The sequence below is a fragment of the Panthera leo genome, chromosome D2 (genome assembly GCF_018350215.1).
Source record: "Panthera leo isolate Ple1 chromosome D2, P.leo_Ple1_pat1.1, whole genome shotgun sequence".
Classification (NCBI taxonomy): domain Eukaryota; kingdom Metazoa; phylum Chordata; class Mammalia; order Carnivora; family Felidae; genus Panthera; species Panthera leo.
Window position 1 is genome coordinate 47,313,539 of NC_056689.1, and position 18,951 is coordinate 47,332,489.

The 18,951-nt window shown below is 43.0% G+C and overlaps 1 protein-coding gene across 1 annotated transcript; it reads right to left on the reverse strand.

Moving 5' to 3' along the window:
* Nucleotides 1–9,371: 9,371 nt before the first annotated feature.
* On the reverse strand, nucleotides 9,372–14,405 carry MSMB (microseminoprotein beta; the record flags this gene model as incomplete). The annotated part of the gene is given in 5 exon segments (XM_042907794.1): nucleotides 9,372–9,458; nucleotides 9,460–9,490; nucleotides 10,675–10,720; nucleotides 11,425–11,454; nucleotides 14,264–14,405. Coding segments are annotated over 5 exon segments (336 nt in total), but the record flags the coding sequence as incomplete, so codon positions are not given.
* Nucleotides 14,406–18,951: the final 4,546 nt, after the last annotated feature.

Here is an 18,951-nt window from a genome sequence, read left to right on the forward strand (position 1 = left end):
AGAGGATCCCAAGCAGGACCCACACGCTGTCAGTGCAGAGCCTGACACGGGGCCTCAATGCCATGAACCATGACACCATGACCTGAGCCAAAATCAAGAGTCAGATGATTAACAGACTGAGCTACCCAGACACCCCATGACCCTTTGTACTTTAAGTCAAATGGTTAGAAAGGAGGAATTCTCAGTCTATCAAAACAGAACTGATGTCAAAACTTTTTATCTTTTAGGTGTCCCTATAAAATACTCACAATGTAAATACAATAGAAACTATGTTGACCATCACCTACATAACTGATAAGCCCTACACTCACTCTAAAAGATCCTGACCAACGCCTCTACACCCTAAATGCTCCAGCTCTCCCTCACTTGAATTCCCAAGTTACAGTTACTAAAAGTCAGTGTTTTGTCAGCTTATGCCAACTTTAGTTGTTACTACAATGATGTGATTTATTAAGTATTACATAAACATAAGAAGACTGGGGAGGAAAAAAATCATAAAAATCTAGAAGAATTCTGCATTCAAACCACTTTGCAGGCTCCTCTTTACTCCCTTAAGCTTCATTATTTGCCCTTGCATCTTTATACAATGTTTACATTCTAAAGGGTATTTTACTCTCTTCTGCTTCAAGATTTCTATGCTTGCTATCTCAGAACAAGTGAACCATCCACTCCCAGTAGATCATCTCATCTAAAGAGAACATAAACTATAACTTTCCAATGACTCCCCACTTACCTACAAGATACAGTCCAAATTTTGTATAAAGGCAATAAAGTTCTCTATTTTCTTGTTCCAACATGGCTCTCCTGCTGTTTCCCCAAAGGAACCCCCACACCGTGATCTGCTACACAGCTGTTCCATGAAAAGTCCAGGCTGGTTCACCTTGTCCAGCTTGGCTCTCCCAACTCTCTCTGCCAGCAATACCAGTTCCCTTCTCCCCACCTGTCCACTTTCTAACCATGCCCAAGTCGCCACTACTGTGAAGCCTCTCCTGACCAAGCACCCCTGTCCTCAATAGTTTTAGCCAACAGGGTTAGCTGCTGCCTCCTCTGGATTCACTACATTCTGAACAGGTTTCCAGTATGACACCTGTAACATGCCACATTATTACACATTACATGCCTGCCTCCTTAGCTTGAAGATTCCCAAGAGAAGGTATCATATCTTACTTGGCTTTGTTCACTCTAATGCTTAACAGATAAGCCTGGTAAGGGTGTCTTGGCATTAACCCCCTTCCACTCTACACGCTCTACTGAATTGACTTAAAGAGAATGGTGTTCCTGGAGTTGCACAGTACTGTGACCCTAAACTCAACAGAGGCTTAATATATGTTTGATAAGTGGATGGATGAATGAGTGATAAACAAATGTTCAAGTTCAGACTTATATAATAAGTACAGTACAGTTCTTCTTTAAACACAGATAATCACCTTGATGTGACACTAAGGCCTGCATTAATTCAGAAAGGTTTTTCAGAGGTGGAAATGTTTCTAGCAGAAGGCTTAATTTTAGTTTTCTTTCAAACAAGACAAAACCGGCAAGGGTATTGCTACCGAAACCATGATCCCAGGATATGCACAGAGAAAAAGTATCTTTCCTGACACCAGATCTATCAAAGCTCAGCTATACAGATCCACAAACATCAGCAAATCTGTAAGTTAAAGGGGAAATATTAACTATATTTACAGCCAACTCTGGATATTTTTTTTCCCCTCAAGATTTTGCAGTACCACAGAAATTCTAGCTGACACCACAGAAGTTTGGTAGGCTTTCAGAACTGAGGCCCTGCCCTATTTTCAACTTGAACCTTCTGGCCATAATACAGTCAAGGATAGGAAAACATGTTACTTATCCACTATCGCAGTAATACCATTTTATCCCCGATTTTATGATAAGTATCTTGTGGTTTTTCCCACAGAAGTGAACATGTGATATAATATTTTCCCTTCCCTAAAGCTTGTGGGACTAGCAATAATGCCAAAGTCAAATTCAAAATATACCTAAGGTTATGTTCTTATGAAATCAGTAATTGTCCAAGTATTAAAAGACTTAACTTCTTGGGGTGCCCGGGTGGCTCAGTTGGTTAAGCGTCCGACTTCAGCTCAGATCTGATCTCGCCGTTCGTGAGTTCGAGCCCCCGCATCAGGCTCTGTGCTGACAGCTCGGAGCCTGGAGCCTGCTTCCAATTCTGTGTCTCCCCCTCTCTCTGACCCTCTCCCTCTCACACTCTGTGTGTGTGTGTGTGTCTCTCTCAAAAATAAACATTTAAATTTTTTTTTAAAAAAAGACAACTTTTCTATGACCTTACTGACAATCAAAAACCTTTTAACCTATTTTGTCAGCTATTCACTCCTTCAATGAACCAAATTATCACATTTGTAGAGGACTCTAAGTAATGCTGGATAAGAGGACTGGAAGCCTCAAAAGTGCCCCCAAACATACTTCTACCCCCAGAGAAGAATATCTTGATTCCACTGAATAATCAAGTCAGGCAAAATCAGGGATGATGGCTTGGGATAAGAATGGCTAAGAGAATTAGAATGAATCATTCATATCAGAAGAAAAAAGAGTACTCTCAAAATAACGATTTTATTCACTTGCCAGTGAATCTACTGAATTCAAAGAGAATAAATACCATGTCAGGTTCCGAGGTACTGTAGGCTAGACGGGATGTAATGACTGAATGTTATAATTTAACAAGCAAAGACAAGCTGAGAAGGACTATATGGCAGCGCCTTTAACTGATAAGCACAGAAACACTATTTAAAGGGACTCAGTAGAGTAAAAGTGCTCAACTTGGCCCCCAGATCAGCCTAGGCCACTGGCATTGTTTCTGTGCTCTATGTTGAAACAAAGTATTCAGACATACTCATAACTGAAACAAAGCCTAAATGAAAATGTGGACAAAAGCTTTATGAAAACTAAAAAGTAGCAAGAAGAGTAACAAAAATGTCATGGACATCTATAATGCCTTCCTGAAAACTGTGCTTAAGCCAATACATACACACTGGTTCGTGCCTTATGGTCATTTTAGACTTGCAACCTAACTGGTATATAAACAGAGACAATGATTCCACTAATTTCAGCAATGCCTCAGAAAGTACAGTCTGAACCAGGAACACATTCTATTGTGCTCATCATGCATAGTGACAAGTCTTAATTCTCTGAGTCTCAGTATACTTCTTTCAAATAACTCAAAGATTAATATATTTTAATTTTTTAAATTCCAGTGTAGTTAACATATAGTTGTATTAGTTCCCAGTGTACAATAAAGTGATTTAACAATTTCATATATTAACTCAGTGCTCATCAAGATAAGTGTACTCGTAATCCCCCAAAGATTGATATATGTAAAGCACTTAGAATAATGCCTAACACATAGTAAGAGCTATATAGGCATTAAAGTTTCCCCCATTATCCAAAAGCAGGGCATTCTGTGCAACCTTTCGTAAGTTGAAATGGCATAAAGAAGCAATTACCATTAATTAATATGGAAAAATTTTTGAGCATTTCCAGGCCCCAAAAATAACCTCTCTGAGGATTTTCTGATGCCTTACAACATATCTTTCTAATGGATGCACAAAATAAATTGACACAAAGCACTAATGCTCACAGACACAGTTCAAAACTGTGGTGGCTTGCTGCTGAGATGCTGAGTGTAGTTCCCAGGGAAGGAGCTTGGTGGCACCACTCTAGCTGCTGGGGAGGCACGCCGCCTCTACATCGGCTCACTGCAAAATAAATGCTGAACGCTATATTCCCTTTTCACTGTTTTTTGTAAAAGCAAAACTCCTCTTTGGATTTCTTTGGTTAGCAAAAAAAAGATAACGAGTGCAGGTCTTTTGTAAAAGCAAAGTGGTATAACACATGCTTTAAAAAATCAAGGGATATCTGCAGCTACTTTTATCACTCTTGGTCAGAGAACGGGGTATGATAATAAAGAAGACATTTTATTATGTAGCTCGTATATTCAATAAGTCACCATCATCTCTCTCCAGTATTCCTGCAGAAACCTCATGACTGCTGCCCACCCCACCCCCACCCCCACCTACTCTTCTCTCTGCTGGCTCAGTCCAGCCACCATTGCTTCCTTGCTGCTCCCCCAGCATACCAAGGATGCTTCCACCTCCGGGCCCTTGCACTTTCTTCCAGAGAGCCTCATGTCCACTCTTTCACTTCCTTAGGGGATCTGATCACTTCCTTAGGCTGTCTTCCCAGTGAGGCCATTGCTCACTATCCTATACAGACTAAATCTTCCTTCCACAGTCACACTTAATATATTTTCTTTTTCTCCATAGTACTTACCACAATCTGACATGAAGAAACCATTTATTTTCTGACCCCACTTCAGAAAACACACTGAAAGGTAAGTTCCACACAGGAAGAAACTTTGTCTTTTTGTCCACCATTATACAGTAGGTGTTCAATAAATATTCGTTGAGTAAATTCAGTAAACATTTAATATATCTTTGTGCCAAGGCTTTCTTTTACACATTATCTCATTTAGTCCTCACAAATATTTAAGGTACATATTATTGCAATTTTAAAAATAAAGAACCTAAGGCTTAAAAAACAACAAAAAAAAAGAAAGTAAGGATTGAGGGGGTTAAATATATTACCTATAATCACAAGCTTCCAAGTAGAGGAACCAAGATTTAATCTTTAATCCCAGGTCTGAGTCATAACTCCTTAGCCACACAATGTATGTTAAAGGGGTCATTTAGGCATTGAGATTTTATGTATTCATTCAACAAATATTTACTGTGTGCTTAAGCTGACTATACTTATGATAGTCCCTGAAGCCACAACGGTGAACTTGCTATCTAGAGGAGAATTGTGCCACTGAGTCACCAAAAACTCAGCAGAAAATACTAATTATTTGAAATAAGAGACAGAGTTAAAAATCCATCAGCAGCGGCAATGACTGGTTCTGAATGTTCTCCAGTATGGTAATGCTTCCCTTACTCTAGGAGGGGAATTATTATAAAACATTAGCCAAGAGGCTTTTGAATGGGGGTAGGGATGTGTCAGAATATCCTGCACGGTTTTCTGAAGCCCCTACACAAGTTCCTGAGATTCTGGTACAACTAAGCCATTTAATAAAATGGGGTGGAGTGGGAAGTCCTACCTAATTCTAAAATAAGATCGCTCCGCCCCCCCACCCCCCACCCCCACCCCCACCCCCACCCCCGGAGAATCACATTTTCCTTCCCTTACATAGCTCACCATGCTTTTCCACTTTTGAAATACCTGTTTGACCAACCGTGATAATGTAATAACAGAGGTTTATTTAAACACAAGATACCAGGAGCGCCTGGGTGGCTCAGTCGGCTGAGCGTTGGACTTAGGCTCAGGTCATGATCTCATGGCTCAGGGGTTCCGGCCCTGCGTCGGGCTCTGTGCTGACAGCTCAGAGTCTGGAACCTTCTTCAGATTCTGTGTCTCCCTCTCTCTCTCTGCCCCTCTCCCACTCGTGCCACGTCTCTGTCTCTCGAAAATAAACATTAAAAATCTTTTAAACACAAAATACCATAGGGCTGCTCCGATGGCTCAGGCGGTTAAGCCTCCGACTTGGGCTCAGGTCATGATCTCATGGTTTGTGGGTTGGTGCCCCACATGGGGTTCTGTGCTGACAGCTCAGAGCCTGGAGCCTGCTTCGCATTCTGTGTCCCCCTCTCTCTCTGCCCCTCCCCCACTCACGCTCTGTCTCTCAAAAGTAAACAAACATTAAAATCGCAAAATACGTAAAACTTTAGACCCCTATGATTTTCCCTAGGGACTCAAAGACAAAAGTCTCATAAAAAGGGGGAAAGGAGAAATAAAATGTGAGGGATATTACGGGGCTAGACCTTACATATATTATCTCATTTATTTATCTTAACAACTGGACAAGCTAGCAAACATCCCAAAGAGCAAACCAAGTTAACTTCCCTAAGCCACAAGATACACGCACCACCTCCCACTTCCACTGTACCATCTGGTAAGTCTTCCTCAAAGAGTCTGACAGTCTTTAAAGTTCAGAAATGGCATGCTAGGACCCCAGTGCAGAAATGAGCCAACTATGATCACCCGTCTCACCCTCACCCCAGGAAGTTATTCAAGAGACCTTACAACCACATTTCCAAATTACCAGATAGGTGGTGGAAAGCTAAATCAGTCCAAAGACAGTTACGCTACGGTGAACCTTACCCTGATTAGAAAATACCGGAAAATGCTACTGTGAAAAAAGCTCTGCTTTTGTGACCTGACAGCTCTAGCGCTCTGACTGCTGTCATTCTTGATCGCATCATCCCTGGTTGTATCACATGGCACGTAACGCTGTTTTATATCATTGTTGCCCCGCCACAGGAATTTAGTTTCACGAAAATAAGCGCTGTGCCCCTTTGTTTTCATTGCTATAGCCTTAACCCCCTGAACACCTAGGCAATGAATAAATGATTGCTGGTGGAATGAATCAAGGAATGAGCAAAACTTGCTCTTCTCATCTGTAAAAAGGAGAGGATCAAGCTGCCTCTCGGGCTGTGAGTATTACATGAGATGTGCTGGCACTCAAAGGGCTGAAAAAAACATGACCTTCCTCGCGATTCCACCCAGCAGTGTAGGAATGGATATGCCTCCGGGCCCATTCTGGAGAAACGGGAGTCTCTCTGCCCCCATGAGACCCTGGCGAGAGCAAGCAAAACCTTGCAGCTGTCACTCCCGGGGCCAAGAGAAGGCGGGCATAAAGAAGGTGGTGGCCCCCGGGCAGAGTGTTGAGGCCCGGGGAGAGCGCAGCCTCCGGCCGGCCGGCAGTCAAGAAAAGGTGACCCCCGGACAGGACGGGTCGAGGGAAACGCTGGCCGGGAAAGGCAGGCCCAGGCCCGGTGGGCAAGCGGTCATGGCGCCCTGGAACAGCCCGCGGTGTGAGGGCTGGAGGAGTCGCGCCGGCCCGAAGGGCCACTGTGGTTCTTACCAGCTCCAAGCGCAGCGCCCGGCGACCGGAGTGGAAGCTTCCTCGGAGAGAGACCGGCCCGAACAAGTAAAGGGCCGAAAGGAAGAGTTCTCGCGAGAGCACAACCTTCCTCCCACGCCTCACGCCACACGTCTGACAGTCTCGCGAGATCTCTCCTCGGGTCAGCCCAAAGCCCTTGTCCGCCCTCTAGAGAGCACAGAGCGCAGGCGCACACTCGCCCCCGGCGCTGGAGGTCCGCGTCCTTTCACCGTTCCTGAGTAAATCAGGTTAAGTGAAGCAAACGTGTTGAGGGCAAACTCTGTGCCAAGGATGATCCTAAGTTAATGTCTCGTATCAAATGTCCTCATAGATAGATTTTAGTTTTAATAAACAGATGCAAAAATAAATCAAAACACAAAAGGACAAATCTTGTATGATTCCACCCAACATAAGATACGTTGAACAGTCAACTTACAGAGACAGAAAACGAAATGGTGGTTGCCACAGGCTGGGGGAGAGGACTTATTGTTTAATGAGTGCAGACTTTCAGTTTGGGGTGATGGAAAGTTCTGGAGAATGAATGCTAGCGATGGCTGCACAACAATGTGTATGTAATTCCACTCGACAGTAAACTTAAAAATGGTTAAAATGGTAACTTCTATGTTCTGTATATTTTGCTTCATTTTTTTAATTTTAGTAAATAAATAAATGTCAGAGTCAGATTTCAAACCGTATCATCTGAGTCCAAAGTGTATGTTTCTTTGCACCACATCACACCACTCTGCACACCCCATGACCCTGTACCGCTTCTCAAAATTTGCCCAGTGTGGCATTACCCACATTAGAGCTTTTTTGTTAGTTTGTGACCAGATATAAATACAGGAATCTTTCTGTGGTCAGTTTTGACAGAGGCCCCCAATACTTAGCTCTCTGCTCCCCATGTTTGCCAGCAAGGTGAAGGACCATCAAAGTAGGTCCCACCCAAAAGTGACAAGGGGCAAGGCAATCTAAGCAGAAAGCAATGGGAAATGTGGGTTCAGATGCAGAAGCTAAAAGGCAGTCAGAGCCTGTATTGGAGCTTTGGAGAAGGAGGAGTAAGGCATGTTGGAGCAGCCCACAAAAGCCCCAATGAGGAAGAAAATCACCGTAAACACTGCCACAGGCAGAAGGAGCCAAGACTGTCCCTGACCCTTAACTCTCCTGTCCCCCTCCTCAATTCAGATGCAGACTCTGGATTTATACTTTTTTGTAACTACAAGTGACCAAAGCACTTTTTGATTACCTTAGGACCAAAATTCTCTTCAGGGCCCTACCTAGATTGCTCAACTAGTCCACATAGCATATTTAAACAGATAGGGTTAAGGGGCAGAGGAAAAATAAAGCTCTTTACCAACTGCCCACAAATTGTTCAACAGAGGACTGTTTGCTTGTTTGTGATCTGTCACGTACACACAGGCACAGGACTCTAAGCCCCAGGGCAGCGGGGACCTTGTCTCTCTTGTTCATTGCTATAGCCCCAAGCCCAGAGCATTACCTGGCCCAGGCACTCAGTAAAGACCTATTGAGTAAACAAATGTTCTCTAACACAGAAACAGCAAGAGATGATCAACAGTATCACTGTTTTAAGTTCCTAAATTTTGGGGTGGTCTGTATGCCGCAAAAGATACTACAGCTCTGTACTCAAGCCATTTCCATCTACAGAGCAGAGTGCCTGGCCTTTTAATACCCCATCAGGATGTGTGTGGTCCTGGAGGCACTTCTCCCAGGCTGCCCTGCTCCAAACTGCCATAACCTCGGGGTGCCTAGCTGGCTCAGTTAGTAAAGTATGGGACTCTTGATCTTGGGGTCATGAGTTCAAGCCCCATATTGGGCCTAGAGCTTACTTAAAAAGACAAAAACAAAAACGCAAAAAGCTGTCCTAGTCTCAAGCAAGCACAGAGGTATATGAGGGACACGGTATAGAGCATGCTCTCTGAAGAAGAGGAAGGAAGGATAAACATGAAAAATGTTTCTCCAAGAAAATGTGGGATCCGATTTCATCTTGAAGACACATGTATTTTTTGGATTGTTCACCAGATAGCTGGATACCAGGGCAGCACATTGCAGACACATTAGAAGTGACAGTCGCAGCAGCGGTGCCCCGAGCAGGGGACATACGGTGATCTATTGCAGTATACGTTATAAAAACATAACTTCTATTCACATTTTCCATCTCCTTGCAACGTTTGCATGCTTTATAATACATGTAATTTATAAACTAATGCATACATAATTTATGAACTAAAAGCATACACAGATTCAAGTGTTTTCTCAAAACCTTTTTTACGGGTAGATAAGGTTACACAATCATAGACTGTTAGAGGCCAAAAAGAACAAGGCCTGGCCTGGGAGAACATGGGCCCTCTCAGGCTGGAACCCCTAGGCCCATTGGAAGCACATTACATTACAGGACAATACAGGTCCTCTCTGGATCATTCTGTTCCACCACCTTATAGCTGCAGATCTCCTTGTTGAAGATTTTCTGGCACTTGGTTTTTGTCATAATGCACAGTTGTAGCAGGGCTGTCATTGAGACAAGAGCAAGGCCTGCTAGAAAGGATAGGATGCCCAGCCTCCCCAGGACCAACTCTGTGATGGAAACACCCACACTCCAACTGTCTGGGATACCCCTCAGCAACCTAAGGTCACTCTAAAGTGCCACCTTTAGAAACCTAGACCCAAACACATAGAACGTGGACTAGCAACCCATAGACCATCCCTGGAATCATTCCTAAATTCCATCCTGCTTGCACAGAAGGACAACAGTAAGTTCTGACAGGTCCAGAAGCAGATCTGGGCCCCTGTGGGGCCTGGCAACTTGTGCCAGCCTGACTCTGCTTGCCCTCCCTACTCAGGAAGTGCCTGCAGTACTGATGTTTGAGTATGGGAAGGGAATGGTTGTCCCATCCCTGGCATGGAGGCCATTTAGGTAGGAGCTGGTTCAGCCAAGAGGAACAAAGACTCACTCCAGGCAGGGATCATGGAGCTCAGAAAGAATCTGATGAAACCTGGATGTCACCAGACAGAAAACCAGTTCTGAATTCAAGCTTGGAGGCTTGCTGCTCTGAAATCAATACTCAAAAGACAAGTGACGGTGGGAAAGGAAAAGTTGCTTTATTTAGAAAGCTGGCAGGGTGCCTGGGTGGCTCATTAGGTTAAACGTCCGACTTTGGGTCAGGTTATGATCTTGCGGTTTGTGGGTTGAAGCCCCCTGTCGGGCTCTGTGCTGACAGCTCAGAGCCTGGAGCCTGCTTCGGATTCTGTGCCTGCCTCTCTCTCTGCCCCTCCTCTGCTCGCGCTCTGTCTCTCTCTCTCTCAAAAGTAAATAAACAATAACAAAAAAAAAATTTAAAAACAGAAAAAAAGCTGGCAACCTAGGAAGATGGTGGACTAACATCCCAAACACCATCTTCCTTGTCCATGTGAAGCCAGAGAGGATTTTTTTTTAATGTTTATTTATTTATTTGGCTAGAATTCACAAACTGTGAGATCATGACCTGAGCTGAAACCAAGAATCGGACACCTAACCGACTGAGCCACCCAGGTGCCCCGAAGCCAGAGAGTTTTAAGGGGATAGTGCAGGACATGAGGGGGGACACCGTGTGCAGGAGAAGCTGGTGCTCAGGTGGGTCATCGTACGCTGACATGATGCTGAACAGACATGCTACCATCAGTGCCAGCTGTTTTCAAGTGCAGTCAGGACTTACCTCCGGGGAAAGTCTGATCCTTCATTCCTCAAGGCCAGCCAATTGTCTGCAAAATCTCAAGGAAAATAGTTTGGTTCTGCTACAAATCAAGGGGCTTAGGTCGGCAAGCAAGCAGTGCATAAGCTTGAAGCAAGTTAACTTTTTTTTTAATTTTTTAAATGTTTATTAATTTTTGAGAGAGAGAAACAGAGTGTGAGCTGGGGAGGGGCAGAGAGAGAGGGAGCCACAGAAACTTCAGCAGGCTTCAGGCTCCGAGCTGTCAGCACAGAGCCCGACGCAGGACTCAAACCCACAAACCATGAGATCGTGACCTGAGCCGAAGTCAGACACTTAACCGACTGAGCCACCCAGGTGCCCCTTGAAGCAAGGTAACTCTTAAGACTGATTGGTGGGCTATTACATGGGGACCATCTCCCTGGGAAAATCCACCCACACATTCAAAGGTGCAAACAATTTTAGGGTTCACTGCCCTCTGGAAATACACCCACAAACCTCAGATTTAAATTGCCCCTCCCCAAAGTGTATACAGAAGAAGCCCCCATGGCTCTTTGTGATGTTTCCATCCAAAAAGTGACCCTTGACTTATTTTAACAAAAGAGAACTTTTCAATACTCTCTCCCAAAGAGTAGAAACCAAAGTGAGAACTGAAAAAAGATTTTCCCAGGGCACCTGGGTGGGGGTCCTGGGCAGGGGGGGGGGGAGACCAGGGCAGTCTGGGCCTGGGCCTCCTACCTCAGGCTGGATCGCTACTGGGCAGCTTGAGATCTGGACAGCGTTCCCCTAGAAAATACAATAGGTCAAAAAATTCTCCCAGATAAAATGTAATCACACCCTCTATTTTGCTATAGCAAAACAAAAACAAAAACAAAAACTTCATGAGAAAAACTCAGTAGGCTGTGAGAAAATTACAGGGAAAAGGAGTTGACTCTGAGCAGTAGGGAGAAATGTAGAACAATGTGCCCAATGGGATAGGCAATGTGGCAGGAAGGAGGGGAGGCTCACCTTGAGCCCAGACTAAATGTCAGCTACTGACCCAGGGTCAGGGAACACAGAACCAGCATAGAGAAGGCATTAAAATATTGAGTCAATTAATGTATATGCAAAAGCTATTTAATATTTATACTCACCTGATTATCCCTATTTTATAGTAAGTAAACTTTTACAGGCTCAAAGAGATTAAGAAACTTATCAGGGTCACACAGCTGCTTTACAAGAAAATGGAGATTCAGACTCAGTTCCTCTGGCATCAAGGCTCTTCTCACTTCACTCTTTTCTACACTAGGTAGGTGGGAACCTGGGAAGAGGGTCGTATTGGCATAGCTGTGATGATGGAGCGCTGGAGGCAGGAGAGAGTGCCAAATCTGGGGGACATGGATGCATTGGCCACTTTGGAGATGCACTCTTATGTCAGAGAGTCATTAGCCCTTAACCTAGTCCAAAACAATCACACTCCAGAGTCACACTAACACTTGATACAAAGACAACGTCAAATTTCTGGAAACACAAAACCAAGGATTAGCTGTAATATGCAGTGACCCAACCAAGGCAATACTTGGGAACCTGCTTCAGCTAGTCAGTCTCCCAATCCAATATCCCTCTTATTCCATTAAGCACTTAGCATAGGGCACACTCAATAAATGTGTTTGGAACTATCCAGACACTTAACTTCTGTAGCACACTCAAGTATTTGATTTAAAGTGCTTATTTCTCTACTCACTGGTGGTGTCATAAGACTCCCTGAGGTACTTGTGTTTTGTGGGTTTTTTTTTTTTAATTTTAAATTTTATTTTAGAGAGAGAGCGCATGTGAGTGAGGGAGATGGCGGGGGAGAGTGAGAGAGAGAGAGAGAGAGAGAGAGAGAGAGAGAGAGGCTTTTAAGCAGGCTTCACACTGAGCGTGACCTGAGCCAAAATCAAAAGTCAAAAGACAAGAATCAAAAAAATCAAAAAACACTAAACTGACCCAGCCACCCAGGCACCCCAGGCGCTTGCTAAATTTCAGATTCCTTATCTCCTACAGATTCTGATTCAGTAGGTTCTGGGATGGGCCCCAGGAATTTGTATTTCATCAAGCTTCTCAGCTGAGTCTGTGATCAGGCAAGTTTGGGAAAATGCTATTTATGCCAATGCTTCTGTCATCAGAGCTGCTCCTGTTCTTGCAAAACACTATAGGCCAAGGTTGGCGTGAAGACATCAGGTGGATTGCAGGGGAGGGGTGTGGAGAGTGGCTCTTATGGATATAGCTGCTGAGGAAACAGGAAAATTAGGGCCACAGTGTGGGTACTCTCTATCACCCCAAGCATCCTACCTACCAGTAAAAAAGGTTTTGAGCAAACACTTGAATCTGTGTATGCTTTCAGTTTATAAGTTATATGTATTACAAAGCATGCAAACATTGCAAGGAGATGGAAAATAAATGTGAATAGAAGTTATGTTTTTAAATGTATACTGCAATAGACCACCGTATGTCATACGTGTGTCTTCAAGATGAAATCAGATCCCACATTTTCTTGGAGAAACATTTTTCATGTTTATCCTTCCTTCCTCTTTCAGAATAGACACTTCAAGAAAAAAGAAGGCCCTCCTCTTTAATCAGACAGCTATTGTGAGCCTGGGGCCAAGTTTTTTGTTTTGTTCTATTTCTGTTGGATTATCTCTGCATAAATGCCTCATTTCTCCACTTTGCTTTGGTTCTGATCCCCAAATGCACATGTGAAACATCGTGAGTATTTTAAAATTTATGCCTGGGCCCCACCCCAGAACAAAGAGATCAGAATCTCTGAGCATGGGGTCCAGTCTGCCAAAGTTTTAGAAAACTCCCCGAGTGATTCAAATGTTCGACCAAGGGTGAGAGCCACTGCTTTAGATCCTTGGCGATCCCAGTGTGCTTGAGGAGTGGCATCAGCACCCCCTGAGGCAGTATTACACATGCCAACCCTCACTCCCACTCCAGGCCCACAGAAACAGAACCTGTATTGTAACGAGATTCCCAGTGAGGCTGCATGCACATTACAGTTGGAGAAGCACTGCTTTGGAATAGTTGATGGTTTTCAACCCTGGCTGCATGGAGGAGTTGATGAAGAATCTTTTAAATGCGCAGCTCTGGGGCGCCTCGGGGACTCAGTGAGTCAGGTGTCCAACTCTTGATTTCGGTTCGGATTGTGATCTCACCGTTCGTGAGTTCCACCCCCATGTTGGGGTTTGTGCTGGTATCGCTGAGCCGGCTTAGGATTCTCTCTCCCTCTCTCTCTGCCCCTCCCCTGCTCATGCTTTCTCTCTCTCTCTCAAAATAAATAAACATTGAAAAAAAATTTTTTAATGTGTAGCTCCTACCCCAGAGATTTTGATTTACCTGGGATGGGGCCTGAGTACTGGTAAGTTTCAAAAACCTCCAGGAAATTCTCAAACAGCTAGGGTTGAGAACTACTGTCTTATATAAATGGCATATTGCAATCCCTCATTTTATTTTATTTTTTCTCTATCTGCCCTAACCCTCCTTCTCATCTGTAGACTCAAAGGCCTTCATCTGCCAATGGGTTACACCTACCAGGCTGCAATAATATAATAAACATTGAGAAGCCAGGACTTACCATTAGATAAACCGCCTGGAGTGTTCTTATTAGGTATGACACAGCACTGAGCATTGCATAAAGTCACAAAGTTGGCCAAAACCCTGAGGCTGCCCAGAAGAACGTTATGCAATGTAAAGCAGAGGTGGGAAGGAGAACCAATGAATTCAGATGGTAATCACTGAGTGAAGTGTCCGGTACCAGGATCCCAGCTGGACTGTGGCAGGTGGTTTAAAGGTGGAGCTCAGGCAATCTGGCAAAGGAATAATACTCAGGATTACCCTCAGGTAGTCTAGCAGAGGAATAAGACCTAAATATATTACTTAAAATAAACTGGAGAAAGAGCTAAAATGTGAGCCCCAAGTCATAGAAAAATGAGAGTGTGCTATTTTATTACAGAGAAGGTTCAAGAAACCCTTGTGGATTAGTGATTTTTAGCTGCTTTTTTCAGAGTATGTATAATTGAAAGTATAGAAATGAGGCAGTAAAGGGACTTTCAAGAAGATGATAAAACACTGACAAAGATACAGAGACAAAGAAAACGCAGTAGGAGACCTGATGGCGCTAACTGGGTTAGCCAAAGTTCTCAGACCATGAGGCTAAGAACCTCATTTCCAGAAAATTTTTTTTTTAAATTTTTATTTATTTTTGAGAGCAAGAGACAGAGTGTGAGTGGGGGAAGGGCAAAGAGAGAGGGAGACACAGAATCCAAAGCAGGGTCCAGGCTCCTAGCTGTCAGCACAGAGCCCGACACGGGGCTCAAACCCATGAACCATGAGATCATGACCTGAGCTGAAGTCAGATGCTTAACTGACTGAGCCACCTAGGCGGCCCTCATTTCCAGAAAATTAAGGCATCTTGAGGGCTGCAGGAATGTATCAGTTCATCTAGGCTGATACTCTATCTGTGGGACAAAGAAAAGTATCAAGTATGAATTTTAACATGAGAGTTTCAGGAACCTTTTTAAAAGTAAGATGGGCTGAGGGTCTTTGTTCTGTAAAATGTATAAAATTAATTATGAACTGATGCTTCTTAAAGTAGTGCTACTGATACAAGAATAGAAAGACATAGGGAACAAAAATAGAAAACCCAGAAAATGTATTTATAAATATATGTTAAAGTTTAACTAAAATAAGCTTAGCCTTTGAAATCTGTACAGAATGATTATTCAATAAATGGTATTTGATAGAAGAAGTGGTAGACTATTTGGGAAGAAACAAAACTAATTTCCTACTTTATTTCCCACAATGAAATATATTCTAAAAGGATTCAAAGGCTAAATTTTCACAATAAGATCATGAATGAACCCAGGAAATACAGATATTTATCTTATTCTAAGGAGAAAAGAAAAATAAATAGGTTTGAATATGTAAAAGTTGTGAGTCCATAAACAAAATTGGAAAGCAATGAATGACCAAATTTGGAGAACAATTTTGTTATATGAAGACTTTCTGTATATCAGTGGGAAAAAAGAAAAACATCCTAGCAGAAAGATGGCAAAGGAAATAAAGCGGCAATTCACACACACACATGGACCCAAACAGAAATGATGACCAAAAACATGAAAAAGTTCAACTTACAGATAACACAAGAAATGTAAACACATTGATAAAATTGAACCATATGGGGTGTCTGTCCAATTGGATGAGGCCCCCAAATGTGGGTCCATGATGGATCGGGTGAAACTGGTGAAAGAATTCGTCTGAGGCAGAACAAAGGAGATAGGAATTTATTGAATACACCACAAGGGAGCTGCAGGCAGGACAGCCGAGGAGAGGCTGCCTGCAAGGAGGCAGTGGGAAGGGGCAGCTTTTAAAGAGGGAAGATGAAGGGTACTTGGGTGGCTCAATTGGTTAAGTGCCTGACTTTGACTCAGGTCATGATCTCGTGGTTCGTGGGGCTCTGTGCTGACAAGTCAGAGCCTGGAGCCTGCTTCAGATTCTGTGCTTCCACCTCTCTCTGCCTCTACCCCCTCCCCCTCTCAAAAGTCAATAAACATTTAAAGAGGGAAAATTTTTAAAGAGGGAAGATGAGGAGGTATGGCATTCTTCCATTCTCCCTTTTTTGGAATTCTCCCTTTTTTGGTAACTAAGCCTGGTAGTAAGCAGCCCATTGGTCAGTTAGAGTTTATGGACATTTTGAGGTGGGTCACCTGATGGGCTTGTCTGTATTCAGCCTGGTGGTGGTCGCTGTGGGCCCTTTCTACATTCCATCCCTCAAACCTGCTTGCCTAAAAGTAACCTCTACACACAACAGAATAGCAAGAATAATTATTTAATTTCTAATACCCAGGGGAAATAGAGGTATCTATGGGAAGTGAAATGCACAAGGATGGTTTCTGTAAGAGCAAATTTCCCAATGACTGGCACAGTGCCTGGCACGGAGCAGCCTCACAGGATAGGATGACACCAGGGTTAATACAGGTATTCCAGAGCAGGAGAAAGATCCTGACATTGTCACTCAGTGCCATAGTTAGAGAGAGCTCATCTGCCACTGATAAGGTGCTGGCAGGAAGGTTATTCTTCTCCCCACCCCCTCATAACCCCCACTCCCCCCCCCCCCCCCCACCCCTCCACCCCCCCCCACCCCCAGGAGCCTGAGTGATGGGAAAAGGATGTTGTGAGCAGGGGTGAGGAGGAAAGAAAACAAAATGAGCAGTTCTCCTCAGATGTCTTGTAGCCAGCTCTGTCAGATTGATTTTCAACGTTTGCTCCTATTTCAACTTTCATCTTTATAGCCTTAGTTTTCCCTTTATTTTAAAATTTATTTCAGATGCACACATGCACACATACACACACACACAATTCACACATGTGATAGAAACAAAGAGAACGTGGTGATGAGCGAAAGAAAAAGTTCTGCAGTTGTACTGTCCAAAGAGAGCTACTGTTAGCATTTTGGAGGCGTTCCTTTAAGAGCTTTCTAGATATATTTCCATGTAGCAAAGGCAAGAATCACATGCACGTATCCCCAAGTTGGAACATCATACATATTGTTATACATAGGCCATCACATATTGTTATACACTCTGCTTTCCTCATTTAGCAATGCTATGGCTGTGTTTGCATGTCAATAAATACAGGTCTGATCACTGTTTCAGTGAGGACATTTTATTCCATGGAATGGCTGAGCCCACATTTATTTGGTCAAGCTCTTGTTGAACACTCAGTTTGTTTCTTACCTTTTTTTTTTTTTTTTAATTTGGAACATGAAATTAGGAATTTTCTCCCTTAGATTTTATCCTTTAAATAAAATTTTCTCCACACTTATGCTAATTTTCTTAGGATAAATTCATAGGGGTAGAATTTCTGGGTTAAAGGTATTATTATTTCATTATTTTCTAATGTGGTAGATGGAAAATGTATTTTAGTTTTAATTTACTTTTCCTTGATGATTGGCAAGACTAGACATTTTTTGGTATACTTATTGGCCAACTGTATTTCTTCTTTTTTGAGTAGCCCATTCATGTGTGTACTTTACCTACTTTTCTGTTTTGGGGTGCTTATTTTTTTTCTGGCTTTACTAGTCTCTTAATATTTTAAGGATATTTAATTTTCAACTGTTACAAATGTTACCAATAATGTCCTCAACTTTTCATTGACAGAACACCGATTCTGGAGTTAGACCTAAGGGATGAGAAATTTTCCTTGTTTTTGATTTTTACCTTGAAAATTATATGTTTTGACATACAGAGATTTTAAACATTTATTTAGATTTGTAAAGTATCTATTAGGTGGTTCCTGCCTTTATTTATGTATTAGTTCATGGTTAGAGAGGTCTTGAGAACTCTTTTAGGGGTTTATCACATTTTGAAACATTTTAATTCTGAACTACTAATGTATGCATAAGATAAACACATTTTTTAAAATGCCTTTCTTACACCTGTCTCCCGGTCTTTCAGTTTCTCTAGATGGGTCTCATGGCTGTTGCTGTTTCTACCTTTCTGGAGATGGTCTGTACATATATGTGCGTGTGCATGCTTTGTAGAGGATAATTCATAGGGCATTATGCACACTGTTCTGCATCTTGCTTACTCCTCTTAGTGCTCTATTCTTTTTGTGTTCCCATGCCTTTAAGCCTTACTCTCACTTTTTAAAAAAACTTTTTATCTTGAAATAATTTAAGACCCACAAGCAATTGCAAAAACAGTACAGGGGGTTCCAGTGCACCATCACCCAGCTTCCCCTAGTGATAATATCTTAATCATAGCACATTTTCAAACCCAAAAACTTGACATTGGTACAGCTGTGAAATAGCGTAACTAAACTGTAGACTTTATTCTGATTCCCTCAGGTTTTTTTCAGGTGTGTCCAGCTCCCATTGAACACTTTTCACTCGGATGTCTGGGCCTTCTCCACCATGTTACTTTTTTTTCCCCCAATATTTATTTGTTTTTGAGAGAGAGAGAAAGAGCACAAGCGGTGGAGGGGCAGAGAGAGATGGAGACACAGAATCGGAAGCAGGCTCTAGAGTCTGAGCTGTCATTACAGAGCCCAATGCGGGGTTCAAACTCATGAACCATGACATCATGACCTGAGCCGAAGTCAGATGCTCAACTGACTGAGCCATCCAGGCACCCCACCACCATGTTACTTTTGAAGCAGGGTGAGGTAATTGGAGGGACGTGTGACATATCACATTGGCTCTGTCACTTGCCCAAAGTCACATCGGACATTTCCTAACGTCTTCACAATTAACAACCTCCGCTG